A 17,742-nucleotide genomic window follows, 5' to 3' on the forward strand; every position below is an offset into this window, starting at 1 on the left:
TGGTGGAGCAGTACAGATTTTTAAGCTCATCATTGTGCAAAACTGTCTACTACAAGCTCATATTTGAGGTTATTACACCATAGCCGCCGAAGAGTTTAATAGGATGAGCTTCCACAGAAATCAAACAAAAAAATTTACATTATCATCCAGCAAAAAATATTTACTTAGAGTTATGTAACTGTGGATACAAAGCAATGGATCATACACATGTGAATGAATGAAACCAACAGGCAAACTGAATTTCATTCTAATATTTTACCTACATCCTGATGTTCAAGCAGTTCATTGTCATCTAAAAAAGATACTCATATTCAAGTCAATCACAAATAAAGCAACATTAATAAAAAACAAAAACAAACCAACCAACCAACCAAAAGTCAGGAGAGAATATAATTTTTTTTAAAGATTTCTTCACTTATCAGCACAGCTTTTCACTCATCATGAATAAGCAGGCAAGTGAGTTTGTCAGGCCCTAATTATGAAGTAAAACCTAAATATCATACACAGTATTTGAATGTAGTGAACAGAAATTAATTAATGTCTTATGTACTGAAATATTTCAACATAATGTAACTCTTTCTCTACACTTTTTCCAAGTGTTTTACATATCACATACTGTCTCTGCAGACAGATAATTTTATAAACTGTCCAATTCTGAAAAACTTGTAATGTACATCACTTGTATAACATAATAAATTATATTCACAGCATATTGCTAAATAAAACATAAATAAGTAACACACGTGGTGTCAAGTAAACAAGTACCTCACATGGTAAACACAAGAATAACAAACAGATGGGAACTTCCAGCATACAATATGCTACCTGCGTATTTTTATTCTCCCTTTTTTACCTGTCGCTAAAAAAATGGAGACTTATAGAAACTTTGCTTTCATATGTCTTGCACCCTCACTACAATTTACCTGAATACTACAGATCTTATATTTCCTCTGTTTTTTTACAAAAGACAAATACACATCCAACCATTATAAGTTTTGATTACTGGGGACAAAAGTTGTTGGCAATTCACATGATAGATTTTATGCTACAATTCATATAGTACGACAAAGTGTTTATGCTACACTGCATTCATTTAACGTGTCTGTCCTTTCATATTCATGCCTGGTTTGACAAAATACTGAAAAATTTGAAGAACAAAAATCCTCACTATATTGTACCTAATGAGTTCAAATACCAAACAGCTGTTTTTATGTTTCAAAAATTATATCCTCTGTACTGCACTGAAGCTTCTTGGCGGGGGGGGGATGAAAACAAATTTTGATTATTTCTGTGGGGGATTATTATCTGACATGTCAATCAATAATCAAAAATATACATTCAAGAGTGAACACAGTTTTGACTGAAAATCTGATAAACTTATAGTGTTCCACAAAATATGAATAGCTTCAAACCAAAGTATATGATGCTACAGATATTGTATCTATCACAGATTTGTTCTAGCATCAAATATATGTTCTTACACGTCACACAAAACTGAATAAGTTGAGAAGCATGTTTGCAAATTAACACTTTAATTAAAAATATGGGGCACTAGTGTGCTACAATTTCAGTACTGTTCAAAAATTTGTTTGAGGGAAAATACATCCAGCTATAGACGCAGAGGGCAAGCACAGATATAAATACATTTGGAGAGTTAAACATTAAACATTAATGTTTAGTCTACTAATCCCTTCAAGTTTGAATCACAGGGATAACAGTATTGCTTATAACAGTACGCAGAAAAATATACGAGCATTTATAACAATGTGTGTAAGAACGAATATCATTCATAAAAGTGAAAGTAATGGAAGTTACACAGAACAGACGGAACCCAGACTTAAAATTTCTTTTGGACCAAAGAGTGGGGAAATTTATGAAAATTCAAAGTTAGACAACTCTCGATTACCCAGATTTAAGAAATGGGAACAGAAAATACAGAACACAACAAACAATTTTGAGAACTTGCGTAAGTCGGTCTTTTACCAACTCCCTACTTTTGTATATTCATACGCTACTGAAGAATCACCTGTGCATAAACTGTATCATCTAGGCACTCTATATGAAGTAGTGTCCAAATTCTGTCATTTGCAATTAAATATTTTTTCTTTTGCATTAGAATGCTAGATAAATGTACACCTAGCATTTGAGAATTAATTTTTTGCCTTTACACACATTACCTATTAAGTAATTCCATATTAACATAACTGTTCTTGCACATACAGTACATAACTTACATTTATGTTGATGTTATTGTAATTATTATTGTATTTGTTGTTATGAGTGCAATGACATTATTATTTGTTACTGCAGATATTATTTGGCACAACAGAAAGTTTGTATTTAACCTACAAAAATTATTATAAATTTATGCTTGTTGAATATATTAATACTTATTACCACTCTGATATTTCAGTTCTTTACCAGTATTGATCAAAATAATGCACTGGTGGAAAATGCGACACATGCAGTTATGCAAGACAACATCACAGATATAAATGTTAATTGTGCATTTACATAACACATGAGTATTCTTTCTTTGAGTGTTAAAGAAATTTAACACGAACATAACTAAATGACCCATGTCCAGTAGGGGAACATTCTTCAAGAAAATTATAGGAAAACCAATATCACATTTTAATTTCTTAACCTTCATTCAGGGGAGGGATAAAAACCTGGCCAGATACAAAGGTACCCAGCAATTCCAACAAAGCACAGTGTTTGAAATGAAAAATAAACAACTGAAGATAGGCTGATCAGTCTGAGACATGTTAAAAAAAAGTGTTACATTCAGACCTGAAGAAGGAATACTTATGTATTGTGTGAAGACAGAACTAACGAACATTTAACCTCCAATTCACAACATAACACTTCTGTGCAATCTTACAAATATAAATTTTTAATAATATGAAGCTGTGACAGAACGCAAGACATGTAATTCACCTGCACTCCATTCAGCGCCAAGCAGTATTCTGCAAACTTAAAATTTTGTTTTATTTTAATGTCACTGCCTAAAATGGTACTGAATGAAGTCCACGAATGATCTTTATGACTGAAAAATATAAAATTATATACCAGTACTAGTGCTCTCAATTGGAAGTATCAAATTAACACCCTGTCTTAGATTCATTCTAACAATAAATAAAATGTTACATAGAAATAAAGCAAAATCCAATACCAACCAACATTCTGTAAGCATCAAAACAGGATGGTATTGTGAAGTTTGTAATAGAAAACGAATGTCTTAAAATTACATACTCTTGTGCCAACTTTGATACTTTAGAATTTGGAAACCATATAAATAAATGTGCAGAATCTAAATTTAAAAAGAATCTGACATACACAACTTGTAATGGAAGCAGTGTATCAATGCCATTTAACCTAATTAATTTTTATGATAAACAAAACTACAGATAGTGCCATAACACAAGACATATCATTTCTATATACAACATCCATTCAGTACCAAATAAATTATGTAGAAAAACAGTAATCGAAAATTATTAAATTCTGTATCATACTCAGTGTGGAGTTGGTTACTGAATGATGTTCACTTCCGATATGAATGTTCTTAATATTATCTCCAGTTATACGTGACATAAGAACGAAGAAGCTTCCAAACACTAAGATATTCCATAGTGCTATTATTTTGAACTTAAGATTGAGATGCATATTCTATTTTCTAAGAATATAAGAAATGTCTGCATATTTTTTGAACAGAAACTAAAGTTCAATATGTTCTAAAAATAAATGTCAAGAAGAAAATATTATAGTTTCTAACAATGTGAGAAACACGTCTTCATAATTCTGTACAGAAAATGAAGTCTTTTCAATCTGTACAAAATATATGTCAAAAGTAATTAGCTGTATTAACTGATAAGACATAAGAAATAAGTCTTCATTTCTATATATGGAATACCAGGAATCTTAATCTGTGCCAAAATATTTCTGTCCAAAATGATTAGGAGCAACATGATGAACTTCTGAAGAAAGAATTTGCATCTGAAAAAAATAGAAAACCATTGTTTACAAGTTAGCAAACCTCTCTGTCACAATGTATACTGGAAACTGTCTGAATATCAAGGGTAAATAATATCTTCTGAAATTTAGGTATGAAAAAGTTCGTTCTCACAACCTTAATTTTTTATAAACCATTCACTGTACAAAAAGCAGTTTGATATCATCATAAAATTTCAAAAAATTCAAGATTTCAGCAATTTTACTATGTGATCTTGAAAAGAGATAAACCAAATGTTCCTACCATATTTTTTTGCTGGTAAACTATCCAACAGACACAGACCATTGTAAATGAACAGACATCTGAAAATAAGATCGTATGTACATTCTCACTATATCAAATCTAAAAGTTTGTGATAATGGTGAGTTATTTAAGTAAAAAGTTCTTTGGATATTTTCAATCGTCTAGTAAAATAATAGAATTGAAATGACTTTTCGGAAATGGGGCTCTATCCCCGTCTTCAGGTACCTACTCTGTTGGGCCCAATAGAGATTAGCTCTATCTATTAGGCCCAACAGAGTAGGTACCTGAAGATGGGAATAGAGCCCCATCTCCGAAACATCCTTTCTATTTTATTATTTTACTAGATGATGGAAAATATCAAAAGAACTTTTTATTTAAATACATTCTCACTAATTCAGAACAATTCCTGTAATGTGAATGGTTGAAATTATGATTACATCACATATGAAGTCATGAAAAATGTTTAAGAAGTACAGGTTTTTTGGAATGTCAGAGTGTTAGATCAGGTGAAGAATGTGATGCTTTTAATTTACTGACACACATAGAAACAATTATTACATATTAGCCATCTACATTAGTTTCTGTCCTAATAAGTTATGAAGAAATACGCAGCCCAATAACGTTGGCACAGATTGGAAAACGAACTGTAACTTCGCTTTCTACTTTTACTGTCTAATATCTACAGTGGTACTCAGAAAAAATATACGATAAATATACTATGACACTTTCATAAATACTATTATATTTATACAACTCTTTATAGAAGAAAAGCATTTAATGCTTTGTTACCTAGGTACCTACGACTTTCCACAAAACCTGAAGCAAAATTAAATCATGCTTCTTAATATATGTATCACTGTATTCCACCCAAAAAGATTATAAAAGTGTTCAGACTAACAAATGTCATAAACAGTTCATTACTATAACATAACCTCCAAACTGCAAGAAGTTCCACTACAATTATGCTAATCTTTGCTCATAAAAACAATAATCATATACCTGTGGGAAAGCTGCCATAATCGACTTAGCTGCAAACGGTGTACAGAACAGGTTAGATAAGATAATATTTTCCTCAGCTACATTATGCTCTTTCAACACAGCAACAGCCTTGATCACCGTATTCCCAGTGCCTGTAGACGAAACAATGAAATGTTAAAATGAATTTGTGTTATATAACAGTGAGGAATTTTTCCAAGCACTTCAGCGAATATTTATGAAAGTGTCAAGAATGTGTGTGTGTGTAGAACAACAGAGATGACGTCCACTGCTGTAACTGGTACAATTAATTTTCAATGTTTCGAATGTATACTTTTCTAGGTTCTAAGTAGTACTGTATCCATACAACAAAATATGAGCCAGTCACACATGGTTACAACACTATTTTGGTACTCCAAGTAAAGTAAAGTAAAGTTTCTTCCGCTACGTGTCATGGGGTGAGTGGAGGTACAGCTCCTCTCTTTCTTGACCTCGGCACTAGATGGGGGTGAGTGGTCGGCATCACACCCTGGCCGGCTTTACCCCCGGGAAAGGACCCCGGTATCCATTGTAGAGGAGGCTGGGTGGGCCCCAGAGCCGGTCTGGACGCAGAGGCTAGAGGAAAAATCCTCCGCCCGTCGGGGATCGAACCCTGGTCGTCCAGCCCGTAGCTAGTCACTATACTGACTGAGCTATCCCGGCTCATATTTTGGTACTGCACAACCAATAATTGGAGCATAACACTGACCATTCACATCAAAATTTCCTCCCCTCCAAGCGCCTCCATGGCGTGTAACTGGACAGCTTCACTTTTTACAGTTAACAGTAATTTCTTGTCAAACCTCAGCAACTGTAATACAGTCTTTATTTTATATATATCAAAAACACATGACAGGAATTTTTAATGCAACATATGACTAATATAACAAGGAAATTACTACAGCCAGTGTAACTCAGTCAGTATAGTGACTGGCTATGGACCGGATGCATGGGGTTTGATCCCCGACGGAGGCAGAGAATTTTTCCTCTAACCCCTATGTCCAGACTGGGTCTGGGGTCCACTCAACCTCCTTTCCAATGGGTACCGGGGTTCTTGGGTCCTTTCTCGGGGGTAAAGCGTGTCTGGGGCATGACGCTGACCACTCAACCCTATCTAGTGCTGAGGTCAAGAATGAGCAGGAGCTATACATCCTCTCCCCCCAAGCGCCTACATGGAGCATAGTGGGACAGCTTTACTTTACTACAGAAAGATCAAACAAGAAAACTTCCACTGGTGCCTTTTGGCTACTGCAATTAAATCAAGAGGAAAAATGCTGCTCATATGAAAGAAGAGAAGAGTAAACACATTGTGTCTTACTGCAGTGTCTACTTACTCATTATTGGGTACATGAGTAACACTTTTCTACTAGAAATATCCTCTGGAAATCGTGCATACACTACCCTAGCCTCATGGGTATCTGCATCAGATTCAACAAGGATCTTGCCAATACGGATTGAGCGGCAGCAATCGCGTAAACCCTGAAAAGAAACAAGTTTACAGACTAAATTTCTTTCTGACTTCCTTTAAGCACACAGGAAGTTGTTATGAGAGCTGCAGTCTACAACAGTTGGCATGCTATTCAAGTTAAAATTAATGTACACGTTCATTGTACCTGTTCCATTGCTTCGCCACTTCTTACTATGCTTACTCCACAGTTGCCCTTCTGGTATTTTAGGCCTTGGTAATTTGCCCCTGTTGGTGTTGTAACAACGCATTTTGAAAATGGAAGCTGGTTTAAGCTTTCTTCTATTACCAGGCGAATCTGAAAATTAAACATTCATTATGAGTTGCATTATTTAATGTTATTGAACAGGAAAGGACAAAATCTCCAGCTGGTTCCACATTCAATGTCCAATAAAATTATCCTCAACCACATTCCACAGTAAATGATGAAAAGAGGTACTACGAAAATTCTCTAAGAAGTTGTGTTTGAAACCCATAAGATGAATAATCAGCAATGTAAACAAAATATTCACAGAATATATCGTTAGCCATGGACTCGTATCTTCACAATTAGCTAACAGAAATATTTTGAAGATTTCCGTCTTCTAGGTTGTTGCGCTGTGTAGTCTGGTCGATGTTAACCAACGTTTCAGAGGTCATACTGCCTTCATCATCAGGGCGATGATGACGGAGACAGTATGACCTCTGAAACGTTGGTTAACATCAACCAGATTACACAGCGCAACAACCCAGAAGACGGAAATCTTCATACTCACCGCTGTGAGAACCTCAAGTCTTACATAATACATATTTTATTTGTTATCCACATTGCATTATATTTTGTATGAGAACATGTGTTGTCATGGCAATGAAGACGTCGGTGTGAATCTTCCATGTTACAACACTGTGTAGACTTCTCGGTTGAATAAATTTAAATTTAGTAGTATCGCCCTGATTATGGAGGCAGCAAGGACCTCCGAAACGTTGGTAAACTTCTACCAGACTACACGGTGCAACAGCCCAGAAGACAGATATCTTCAAAATTTAATGTTGTTTACCTCTTAGTGGCAAACCTTTACAATTAACTTTTCACAAAAAATCGTCTTACTGCCCAACGTTTTTTCCATTTTACAGATGTACTACAGAAAGCCTGCATCCACTTACCAACCGGTCAGCATAGAATTTGAAGTCACTTCTTGTTGTGTTCCTGAAACAGAAAGATGAACGGTACAACAGATGTGCAAGGAAATTAAGTATATTCAAGGTATACACGTGATTTTACATCGTTACCTGTCACGAAGAATTGTCTGTAGTTCTTTGATCTGATCATTAGTTGGCAGGACCTTCAAATTTTCTCCAAAATCCTCAACGCCATCAGGTTTTGAATCTGAAAGTTTCATAATCATATTTTGCACATCACCTGCACTTCCCATTATTTGAGGTTACGTACGAATGTAATTGTCGTCACCACCTTGGGTATCTTACAACTCGGATAGAAATATCGAAAACTCAAAGCTAGGTTACCTGCTTCGCCCTCTGTTGTCAAAGAGAAGAACTAATGTAAAATAAGTGAAGTGCTGCGCCATATATTAGTGAGGGCATGAAGTAATGTAACGATAAATGAACTGCCGCGCCATGTATTGGCGAAGGCATGAACTAATGGAAAGATAAGTGAATTGCCGTGCCATCTGTTGGGAAGGTATAAACTAATGTGCCCGCGAACAATTTCTGATCCGTTTACCTCCATGGTATCCTGTAACCTGGATGGAAACATCGAAATCTCAAAGCTAGGTGATGTGCTCTGCCCTCTGTTGGCAAAGCCATGAACTAATGTGATGATAAGTGAATTGCCTTGCTATCTGTTGGGAAGGTATAAACTAATGGGCCCGCGAACCCGTTTACCTCCTTGGGTATCCTATAACCCGGATAGAAACATCGAAAAGATAAGAGAACTGGCGCGTCATAGTAAAATTCGAGTTCTCTCTGCAGATGGCACACAGCTTATTGAAAGAATGGGTGGATAGACTTACAGATTGATACCTGGGTTGGTGGACGTCTGGAAGCCTAGCTGACTGACTCACTGACGGACTGAACCAACTGACTGACCCATACACACATAAGTACATATGATAATTTTTGTCATTTCTTACAATAACCCTGAGGTGGAGACAGCCAGTCTCTGAAACAATGACTCAGCAATGATGTGACTGGTCACCTGAAAAGATTTTATAACCTTCATGTACAAGGAAAGTTTTAAGTCTCACACAGCATATAAAAAGTGTTTCACTAAAAACTTTCATTGTCCTTGATATCATTATTTTAATTCAGACGTAAAGGTATAATAATATACAAAATGTTAGAATCTCAGCACTTTTATTCCAATCAATGGCACGTATAACAATGGGGGACATGCCACAACCTAACATAACCACAAATTAATTTGCAAAAGTATTACTGTATAAAATGTTTCCCAAAATGTTCAGTTGTTTATAGTAATTCCTTCTCACTAATTGTTAACAAGTCTAGCCAATATAAAATTATAATTCCTACCACTGAAAACTTATATTAAATAGGTGTGTGATAGCAAAAGCAATAATCATGGCTATGAACATGCTGAAATGTCAGGATCTTAGGCCCAGAATCAGCAAGTAACTAGATATCTCTGGCTTTCTTATTCCTTCAATACACCAATAGATAACTCAACATTTTATATACAATATTATAATTGTATTTACTCATTTTGGGTGTTTAATGTTGCTATTACATATCATTAGTACAAACATGAGACTTTGTTGATTCTCCTGTTACACAAACATTACATACTTTACATTCAAAATATTTTGTTTCTGATGTAGAAATTCTGTACAAACACCTTTAATAATAATCTACTCATTTATATAACTACAGATTCTATAATTGACTTTTTTATTACATTATCATATAAAATAACACAAAATTTGGCCTAAATAGTTTATGTTTATTCATTACAAACAAAAAGAAAGTCTAAATGTGCAACAATCTAACAAGTGACAAAAGCAATTTAAATTTATTTTTTTGTTTATGAAATTTTTATATAAATTAATAACAGTTTAAGCTGCTTAGTGTTTACAGTAATGCTGCAGTACTGTTATACTGGTTCTTATTATGAAAATATATACACAACTACACGTCACACCAGAATGTATACTACATGTGTAGAGCTTTCCTTCTGTTAGCTTCCATGTACTCTCCTTTTACAGTTCACTTTATGAGCCATTTTTGGGACAAACAAAACCACTTTTATATTCGGTCAAGTACTCAATCAAATAACTTCTTAATTTTAGAAAAATTATGAGAACTGGTTGCATCTGATATCCAACATAAATATTCATCATCCTATTTGTCCCATTTGGTTAACTACAAAAATAAAATTTACATCACTGTAATCACTTGCTATTTAAGAATGCAATGTTTGATATTGTGTACTGCACAGCTCATAAATGTATGTGGGTTTAGAATAGACATACAAGCTAGAATATGTATTATATATGCCTTGTAATGTAATAAAAAAAGTAAATGATATTAAATTTCAGAAAACACATCTCTGCAGCTTGCACATACATACAAGCTAGAATATGTTTCCCACATGCTTTGTAACAAAGACATATCAATGAAAAATAAAGTAAAAATATTACTTTTGAAGATAATTGTATTCTGGGATGTTGTGCCATGTAGTCTGATAAGAGGAAGTGACCAATGTTTTAGACATACTCAATGCCTTATTCATCTCCATCTCAAGATTTCTACATTTATTATACAAATAATATAAATAGGACAGTACTGTTCCCCATGCTAAAGTGATAAGCAAATAACATGACAAGTTTGTAGATTCATAACATGATGTTCTTTCGACACCTCTACTAGGCACTTGTAGAAATATGATAAAACCTGGAGCACACTCAACTACAATATCCCTGATGATATGATGGCAGCAAGTACCTCTGAAACATCAGCCAATTTCTACCAGACTACACCATGCAACATACAAGACTGTCATCTTCATATTAGACATGGTGAGAGCATGAAATCTCAAACCACAATATTATATTTCATGAAACACATCTCTGCAGCACACAACTATACACACAAAATTAATTAACACAGTTATAAAATTAAATGCTCTGCTTGGGTCTAAATTATCAGAAAGGCGACTAACACATTTCCCAGGAAAGTAACTGAAATACTGGAAAGAAATGGTGCATATAAAATGTAGTATAGTGCAGCAAATGACAACCACGTTGCTGAAGATTACGTAGAAAAAAATTGTTCAATTGCTATTTATTATGATATATTGATACTGTTACAAAACAGGAAGACAAAAACATGATGACACTGGAGTACGGCATGGTTTGCCCTAACAAAACCTTTATTTGTTGATGAATAACAAAGGTTTATAAATAATATGTAATCTGAATGTCATATGGAGTTATAAGTGCTGCAGTGAACAGTATAAGCGAAAGAAGCGTTGCACTTTTCTAACGCGAATAACAAAATGTGACACCACTGGTGTTTACACTGGTAAGATGTGACATGCAACCATCATGCCAAGTTCATAAACTAAACACCTTTGAAAATACATCAGAACCTATGGCACACACAGTTATCCAACTATACTGCCCCTTGCCATTCAAATTACCCAGGTTGTTCATTTATTTTGAATTAATTAAATATATGGAGGTCTGAACAAATATCTGACAACATTCAATCTGGGAGGGGGCAGAGATACCCTAGGCTGGGAAGAAATATATCTAAAGCATTACATATGGGTGCCAATCCTCAAATTTTCTGGCAAAAGACGTATAGAACATGAACTATCTCCTCATTAAACTCTATACCATTGAACTAAATAAATATTTTTATTTTATGAATAATGAACTAAATAATCAGGAATGTTAGTACAATTGATTGTCCTAACTGACCACATTTTGTATGCAGATTTTTCCATAATAAATTTAATTGTAACCTAATTAATGGTCGAGGAGGTTATATAAGCCAAGATAGACAATGTAAGTCGGTCTTCATATTATACATAAGATTAGGTATAGTGAGAAAAAAATTTCAATTTCTCTCAGTTCATGTGTGTGTGTATATATATAAATGATAAAAATTTAGATGATCATTGGATCGCAAATTACAAATCTAAACTTAAGAAAAATTCACGTTTTATACGAGATGCGAGGTTTACATCATGCTGAAAATTTTAACTCTGCAGGTGTTGACATCATGTACTGTATAAGAGATTTAAATAAATCCTTGTAACATCGGTGGCCCGGTAGACAAATGGTGTGCAGATGAATAACCCCCTATATCTGACTGAAGAGCACAGATCTTTAGTACAAACATATTTCTCACACACATTTGTTGCTTTCCAGTTCTCCACCGTTCATTTATTTGTTTTTTATTACTATTTTATAAAGTCAAATGTCTTAAAGCATTCTCAGTAAAGTTTACATAAAATACGAACAAAACATAACATTTTTCAAACTGCGACTTCCAAGGCTGCATATGCCGTACGGACTTACTTAACTCTTGCATACAGTAGTCTTGTAGGGTAATAGGGGGTTATAAATTCCTCTGAAATAATGATAACATAACACTGTATCACAAAACCAGGAGACCCTAATCAAAATGTGGTTTTAAACAACAGAAATTAACAAGATAAACATTGTATGTTCATTTATTTGCTGCAATAAGCCACACTGAGGAAATGGTAATTAAATTCTAATTTGTTTTATGCACTGTGACTATACTTTCCCGGATTTAATGGTTAAAATAAGTACCAATACAAAGTCTTTTTAAGTCTGATTCAAATATTTAAGGCACCATTACATAAACTGTTTTTGGAAACTCTGAAGTGTTTTGTAGTTGTGTGCGACTAATATACAGCGCTACAATGCCTGCTGAAAACATACAGATAAAGACAGAGAAAGTTGGTGCTATAAGAAAGATTTGTAAGATTTGAGGTTTTCACAGTGGTGAGTATGAAGATTTCTGTCTTCTGGGTTGTTGCGCATATTCATCACCCTGATGACGGAGGCAGTATGGCCGCTGAAACGTTGGTTAACATCGACCAGACTACACAGCGCAACAACCCAGAAGACAGAAATCTTCATAAGAAAGATTTATCTGTCAGTTTTTATTTTAACCATTATTCAAAAATTATTGGTAGAATTATAACAGTTTCTGAAATTATATTTATATCATTAAAAAAACTAAATCAACACAAGATTATAGTAGAGAGAATGTTTTTCGGAGAAAATATTGGTAACTTTGGTTGATAACAGCTGTCACAGCTGGGTCAACAATATTGGGCATATTTAGTCAAACAGGAATTCTGAAATTTTCCAACTGACATTCCATAAAAGTATAAGTTAAAAAATATATGTTGCAAGAAAATTTACATGACAGAATTACTGGGAAGACTTCACATCGACAAACCTACCACGTACCATACATAGCAGTGGTTCGAAGGAAATATCCAAAATGAAGTATTTCTCAAAAACACGAGGCTCCAGGAATGTGTGTTGAACAACAGACAGTATTCTGAGCATCTGCTGTAAATGGGTAAATTTTATTTTCATTGTATTCAAGTTCTAGATTTGTTGCTTCTGATAGCAGTCTGCTTCATATTTGGGAAGTATGAGGATCAATTCATGGCTTGAAAACCAGCTATCCTGACTCAGCCCTTTTACGGTTCTTCTCCAGTCCTTTAAGACAAATACCTTATACCTTAAAATTAGTCCACAACAGCTTCCTTCCACACTCTCCCCAAATAAATCCAGGCAGATTTTGAAACAGTACCTTAAATTATGGCATGGACATTTCCTTATATATTCTTTCCAATTCAAAGTTTATTAATCATCTTATCATTTGAAATAACAGTCAGAAACAGTGTCATTGAATCAACCCGTAAATAAATAAATAAAATGAAAATTTAGACTGACTGTTGAGAATTAGTAGTGACATAAATAATAGAAAAATTCACTGTTCACATAGTAAAATTACAGCCTTTCTAAATACAGTCAATGGAATAAATGCCTGGTAAAATCTGTATATAAGACATGAGAATAAATATGGCTTGTAGCATATAAGTTCCAGCGTCTCTCTCTGAACAAAGCAGCAATGCAGTCTCATTTGGCCTCCATAACTGTAAATGATTTCTACTGTTATACAACCACATCACTTTACAAACATAAATGTAAAATTTTCAAATGGGTGTATAGAAACTCAAAGTTTCACCATCTTAAAGCCATTATTTTAAACTAGAGATTCCAGGTAATAAATTTCAATTATAACAACCATAAAACCAGTATGAGTACCCAGAATGGCATATGCGTGGCTGAGCTCCCAAAAGTACGTTACCACTCACTTTCTTTGAAAATATTCCTGTGTTGCATCTTCATATGCTTTGCACAGTTACTCCACATGCAACCCACACACACACACACAATGTATCATAACCTGCCTGAGTTCATATCTTGTGGGCTGTAGCAGTGAATTTTGGAATCTTCATTTTTATATTTTCCCTGCATGCATAACTCCCAAAAGAAAAACAAAAGATGTTAACTTTTTAAGTGGAAGCTGTGAAAAGACAGAATACATCATTCATTAAAAAGTACAAATATATATTTATCAGAGTCCACGTCCTGATTCACGATATCTCAGGAACGTATCCTTCTTGAATATTAAGCATACCTGTAATGGAAACTGCAGTTTCGCAGACAAATTACAACAATTTTTAGTACAGTATATTTGCCAGTACCGTCTAAGTAAGGCAAATTCTTTGTTTTGTACAGTAAGACAGAGTTAGCACCACATCTGAATTTTCATAATGAGCACTGAACGTGTTGTCACTTAGTCCTTATATTATCCTACAAAACATTAAAGTCTGAACCTAACGCACGCAGACTCATAACCCTTAGTTCAGTAACCTGTAACACTCCTACAATCACAGGCAAAGAAAAAAACTAGTCACATTTCTGGGGTTCATGTAGCATCACAACTTTTGCCTAGTATCGCCATATATCATCGTCATCTCCAACAAACTAGTACATGGTAGTATTATACTATGCTATTTCTTAAAGTCACATAAGTCCACAGTTCAACATTTTTGAAACAGTCTATCTAAAACCTGCTTTGTCTCTAAATGCATATGTACACAAGGATTAAGAATTGGTCCACTGATTTGCATGGGGTCTTGTTATATCCAGGGGCCCATCTCCTTCTCTAGTAGCAATGCAGCATCAGAACGCCCCATCACCCTCAAGATGTTGAGGAGGTCTGTAACAGCTGTGGCATCTCTGTGCCTTGCCTCCCACAGATCTAAAATGTGTTCCGTTGGGCTGCCCTTTGTTGCGAAGTAGTTGATGTACCTGGCAGATATGACAGTTTCCAAATACAGAACCAACAGTAATACAAAGTCAGGCAAAAGGAACTTAAAAAAAATGGCCGTGTACTTGGGCTAAGACTGGAAACATTGTTCTATAGACTTTATATCACAATCTACTAAAGTTGGAGTGTGTGTTGATGCCAAATTCAGGCTGTCATACCAGATCACATTTCTGAGGACTGTCCTATACACATACACAAAAATGATAAAATTTCCATAATGTACTTTTTTTTAATACAAATGTCCCAAAATAGGGGGGTTGCAGTGGCCGCGCGGTCTGAGGCGTGGGCCTTGTGCCTCTTGGTCACTGGGACCGTGGGTTTGAATCCCACTCAAGGCATAAATGTTTGTCCGCGTCTTTCCGTGTTGTGCTGTCCTGTGTACAGGTAGAGGCCTTGCGACGGGCCGATCCCCCATCCAAGGAGTCCTACCGAATGTCTATAGATCAACCCGACGAAAAGTTGGGACCTGCAGTGCACAGGCACTTGAAGAACCGGGCGTCCAAGTATCCCAGTCCCAAAATAACCTCAGAAGGGAGAAGGGGGTTTGGAATTTATAAAATGGGTTATGAAGTGACTTTACATATTTCCATCTGATTTTGACATTTAATTAAACAATGAATGGTTACTTGGACAGAACAATAAAAGTCTAAAGTTTTTCACCACCTTCCCTGAAGGTCAGGATATAAGTAAGTAAACAACCCATTAAAGTGGACGATTCAATTAGAAATGAATCTCTCAACATTCTATGAAGCGTATGGATACATTTTAGACATACAAGATTCTGTACTTGTACATACATGCCTTTAATAATATATTGTGATGTAACAGGACAACAAAGTTCCATCAGCTAACTATTAAATACAGTGTCCCAGGAAATAGTTTACCTTTTTGACAGATTAACATTAAAGCAAGTCATTATAAAGTTTTGTTTCATAAATGTGTGTAATTGTTAGGGAGTCCATCTTAAGTGTGAAATACCTGAGGAAATGTATTCTGATTTCACTTACTCACCTGTCAACATTGAGGCTCTGCGCAAGCATTCTCCAGTCATTACCCCGGGCATTAGGAGGATCCAAGCACATGCATAGCTGTTTCCGAAGTGAATGTTGGAATCTGGAGAAGGTAGAGGAGAAAATCACTAAAAACCAACAGTTTTACAGCTTAACACAACTATGACTTTCTTCTGGACACGACATATCCAACTGCAGGTCCATGGATCCATTTTAATAGAATAAGCCAAATTATGCCTCAACTTTCTGAGTGGTCTATCCCTTCTGGCTATTCAACTTAAATTTGGTATGCATTTATCATGTTGTTTCAGGAATTAAAACGAGAAGCTGAGAATAGGGAAAACTGGCATACTCTTTTTGGGCAGAAGAATGGACCTGTCGTCAGACAGAACACTAAATAAATAAATAATGCATACTGCATTGCAGCAAGCATTCCTAAAATCCAGCTGCCTCTGAATTTCTTTTTCTTTTTTTTAAAAAAAAAAAAAAAATCGAGTGCTAATGTTATTACCACATTTTCAGAGGATTTTGGCTACCTTGATACATTCCTACATTCTGGAGATGACACATGAATATATACTTAATTTTCTCTGTGTTTACTTCCAGACCAACTTACTTACTCGTATCAAGTGGAGCTTCAGTGTATTTTTCATGACAATAATGTTTGCACCCAATAAACCAACATCATCAGCTTGTACCAGAAACTGATGTCCCATAGAGTCCCAATCCCTCTTTGCTTTTGTAGACTTTCCCGACGGCATATTCTAAAGCTAAACTGGAAAGCAATGATAATGAAACGTCCCTTTGTTTCAAAATATTCTGCATAATAAATGCATCACATAAACATTTATCAATATAACAGATTTCACTTAAATACATTTTATATGACTGCAGTACTTTCTTTTATATTAAATAAATGAGAAAGTAAATACATGGTCAACAGAAATTCACCTTCTATTTCATTACAAATAATTTACAAAAGTTGTAAAGAAAAACTGTAGATTTAGTTTCAAGTACACTGCATGGTCAGTTACCTGAAAGGTGAGGATGTAGTTTGATCCAACGTGGTAACCATTGAACTGCAGCCACTGCTAGTCGTCACTGTGAGTGCCCGTGGCGGGCGTGACAGAGCCGGGCTACTTGGAACCTGTTAATAAAAATGTAACTTTTAAGGCAATCTCTGCAGTACTCTACACATGTGCTTTCTTCCAAGCTTAAATTTGGTCATTAATTAACTCCATGGCTTAGAGTCTATCTTAAGAAACTGCCCAACTTTATCTTCATTCCACCCTTTCTGGCCCCTTAAAAGGCTGCTTCTTCATCTTTCTCCTTCCAGATCTACACCTCCTTACTGATTTCCTCCAAGGTGACTCCCTGCTCATCTGGACATTTCCTCCTCATCCCCCAATACTCACTGACCAATTCCCATTAGCCTAGTCATTTTCCTAACCTTGTATAAACTAACCACGTTCCTTCCCCCTCACTTCAGCCCTAAAGGTGGAAGCAATATGTTCCTTCAAAACAAGATATCTACCTAAATGTCCACACGGTGTTACTACCCACAAGACCTGCAATGCTGTGGGAAC

At 35.2% G+C, this 17,742-nt stretch overlaps 2 protein-coding genes across 13 annotated transcripts in view; both read right to left on the reverse strand.

The window, feature by feature from the left end:
* Nucleotides 1–133: 133 nt before the first annotated feature.
* Nucleotides 134–8,256, reverse strand: kri (uracil phosphoribosyltransferase krishah). 2 transcript variants are annotated; one of them, XM_022058059.2, is made up of 7 exons: nucleotides 8,007–8,256; nucleotides 7,881–7,923; nucleotides 6,886–7,035; nucleotides 6,607–6,751; nucleotides 5,258–5,388; nucleotides 4,259–4,317; nucleotides 134–3,999 (listed from the first exon to the last, which is right to left on the reverse strand). In XM_022058059.2, the coding sequence occupies exons 1-6, from the start codon at nucleotides 8,147–8,149 to the stop codon at nucleotides 4,279–4,281; spliced, it is 651 nt and encodes a 216-aa protein (XP_021913751.1). In that variant the 5' UTR covers nucleotides 8,150–8,256; the 3' UTR covers nucleotides 134–3,999; nucleotides 4,259–4,278. The 2 variants fall into 2 exon arrangements, with proteins under 2 accessions (XP_021913751.1, XP_021913750.1); XM_022058058.2 differs by lacking the exon at nucleotides 4,259–4,317 and having other exon boundaries at nucleotides 8,007–8,254.
* An 816-nt stretch (nucleotides 8,257–9,072) lies between these two features.
* unc-5 (netrin receptor unc-5) overlaps nucleotides 9,073–17,742 on the reverse strand; it is a 530,640-nt gene continuing 521,970 nt past the window's right edge. For all 11 annotated transcript variants that reach the window (XM_087349613.1, XM_087349610.1, XM_087349612.1 and 8 more), the window contains 3 exons: nucleotides 17,191–17,303; nucleotides 16,158–16,259; nucleotides 9,073–15,127 (listed from right to left, as the gene is read on the reverse strand). In XM_087349613.1, the coding sequence (XP_087205739.1) occupies nucleotides 14,956–15,127; nucleotides 16,158–16,259; nucleotides 17,191–17,303 (387 nt within the window). In that variant the 3' untranslated portion in view covers nucleotides 9,073–14,955. The remainder of the gene's footprint in view (nucleotides 15,128–16,157; nucleotides 16,260–17,190; nucleotides 17,304–17,742) is intronic.

The sequence above is a fragment of the Zootermopsis nevadensis genome, unplaced genomic scaffold, assembly GCF_977971745.1.
Source record: "Zootermopsis nevadensis isolate Lab colony 2312 unplaced genomic scaffold, Znev_1.0 Znev_ptg000016l, whole genome shotgun sequence".
Taxonomy (NCBI): domain Eukaryota; kingdom Metazoa; phylum Arthropoda; class Insecta; order Blattodea; family Termopsidae; genus Zootermopsis; species Zootermopsis nevadensis.

Excerpts from the sequence above, each read along its gene's own strand:
- kri (XM_022058058.2), bottom strand. The coding sequence starts at position 8,149 with ATGGGAAGTGCAGGTGATGTGCAAAATATGATTATGAAACTTTCAGAT. Across the intron at positions 7,924-8,006 it reads CAGACAATTCTTCGTGACAG|GAACACAACAAGAAGTGACT; the intron begins GTAACGATGTAA and ends TTTCTGTTTCAG. Across the intron at positions 6,752-6,885 it reads GTGGCGAAGCAATGGAACAG|GGTTTACGCGATTGCTGCCG; the intron begins GTACAATGAACG and ends GTTTCTTTTCAG.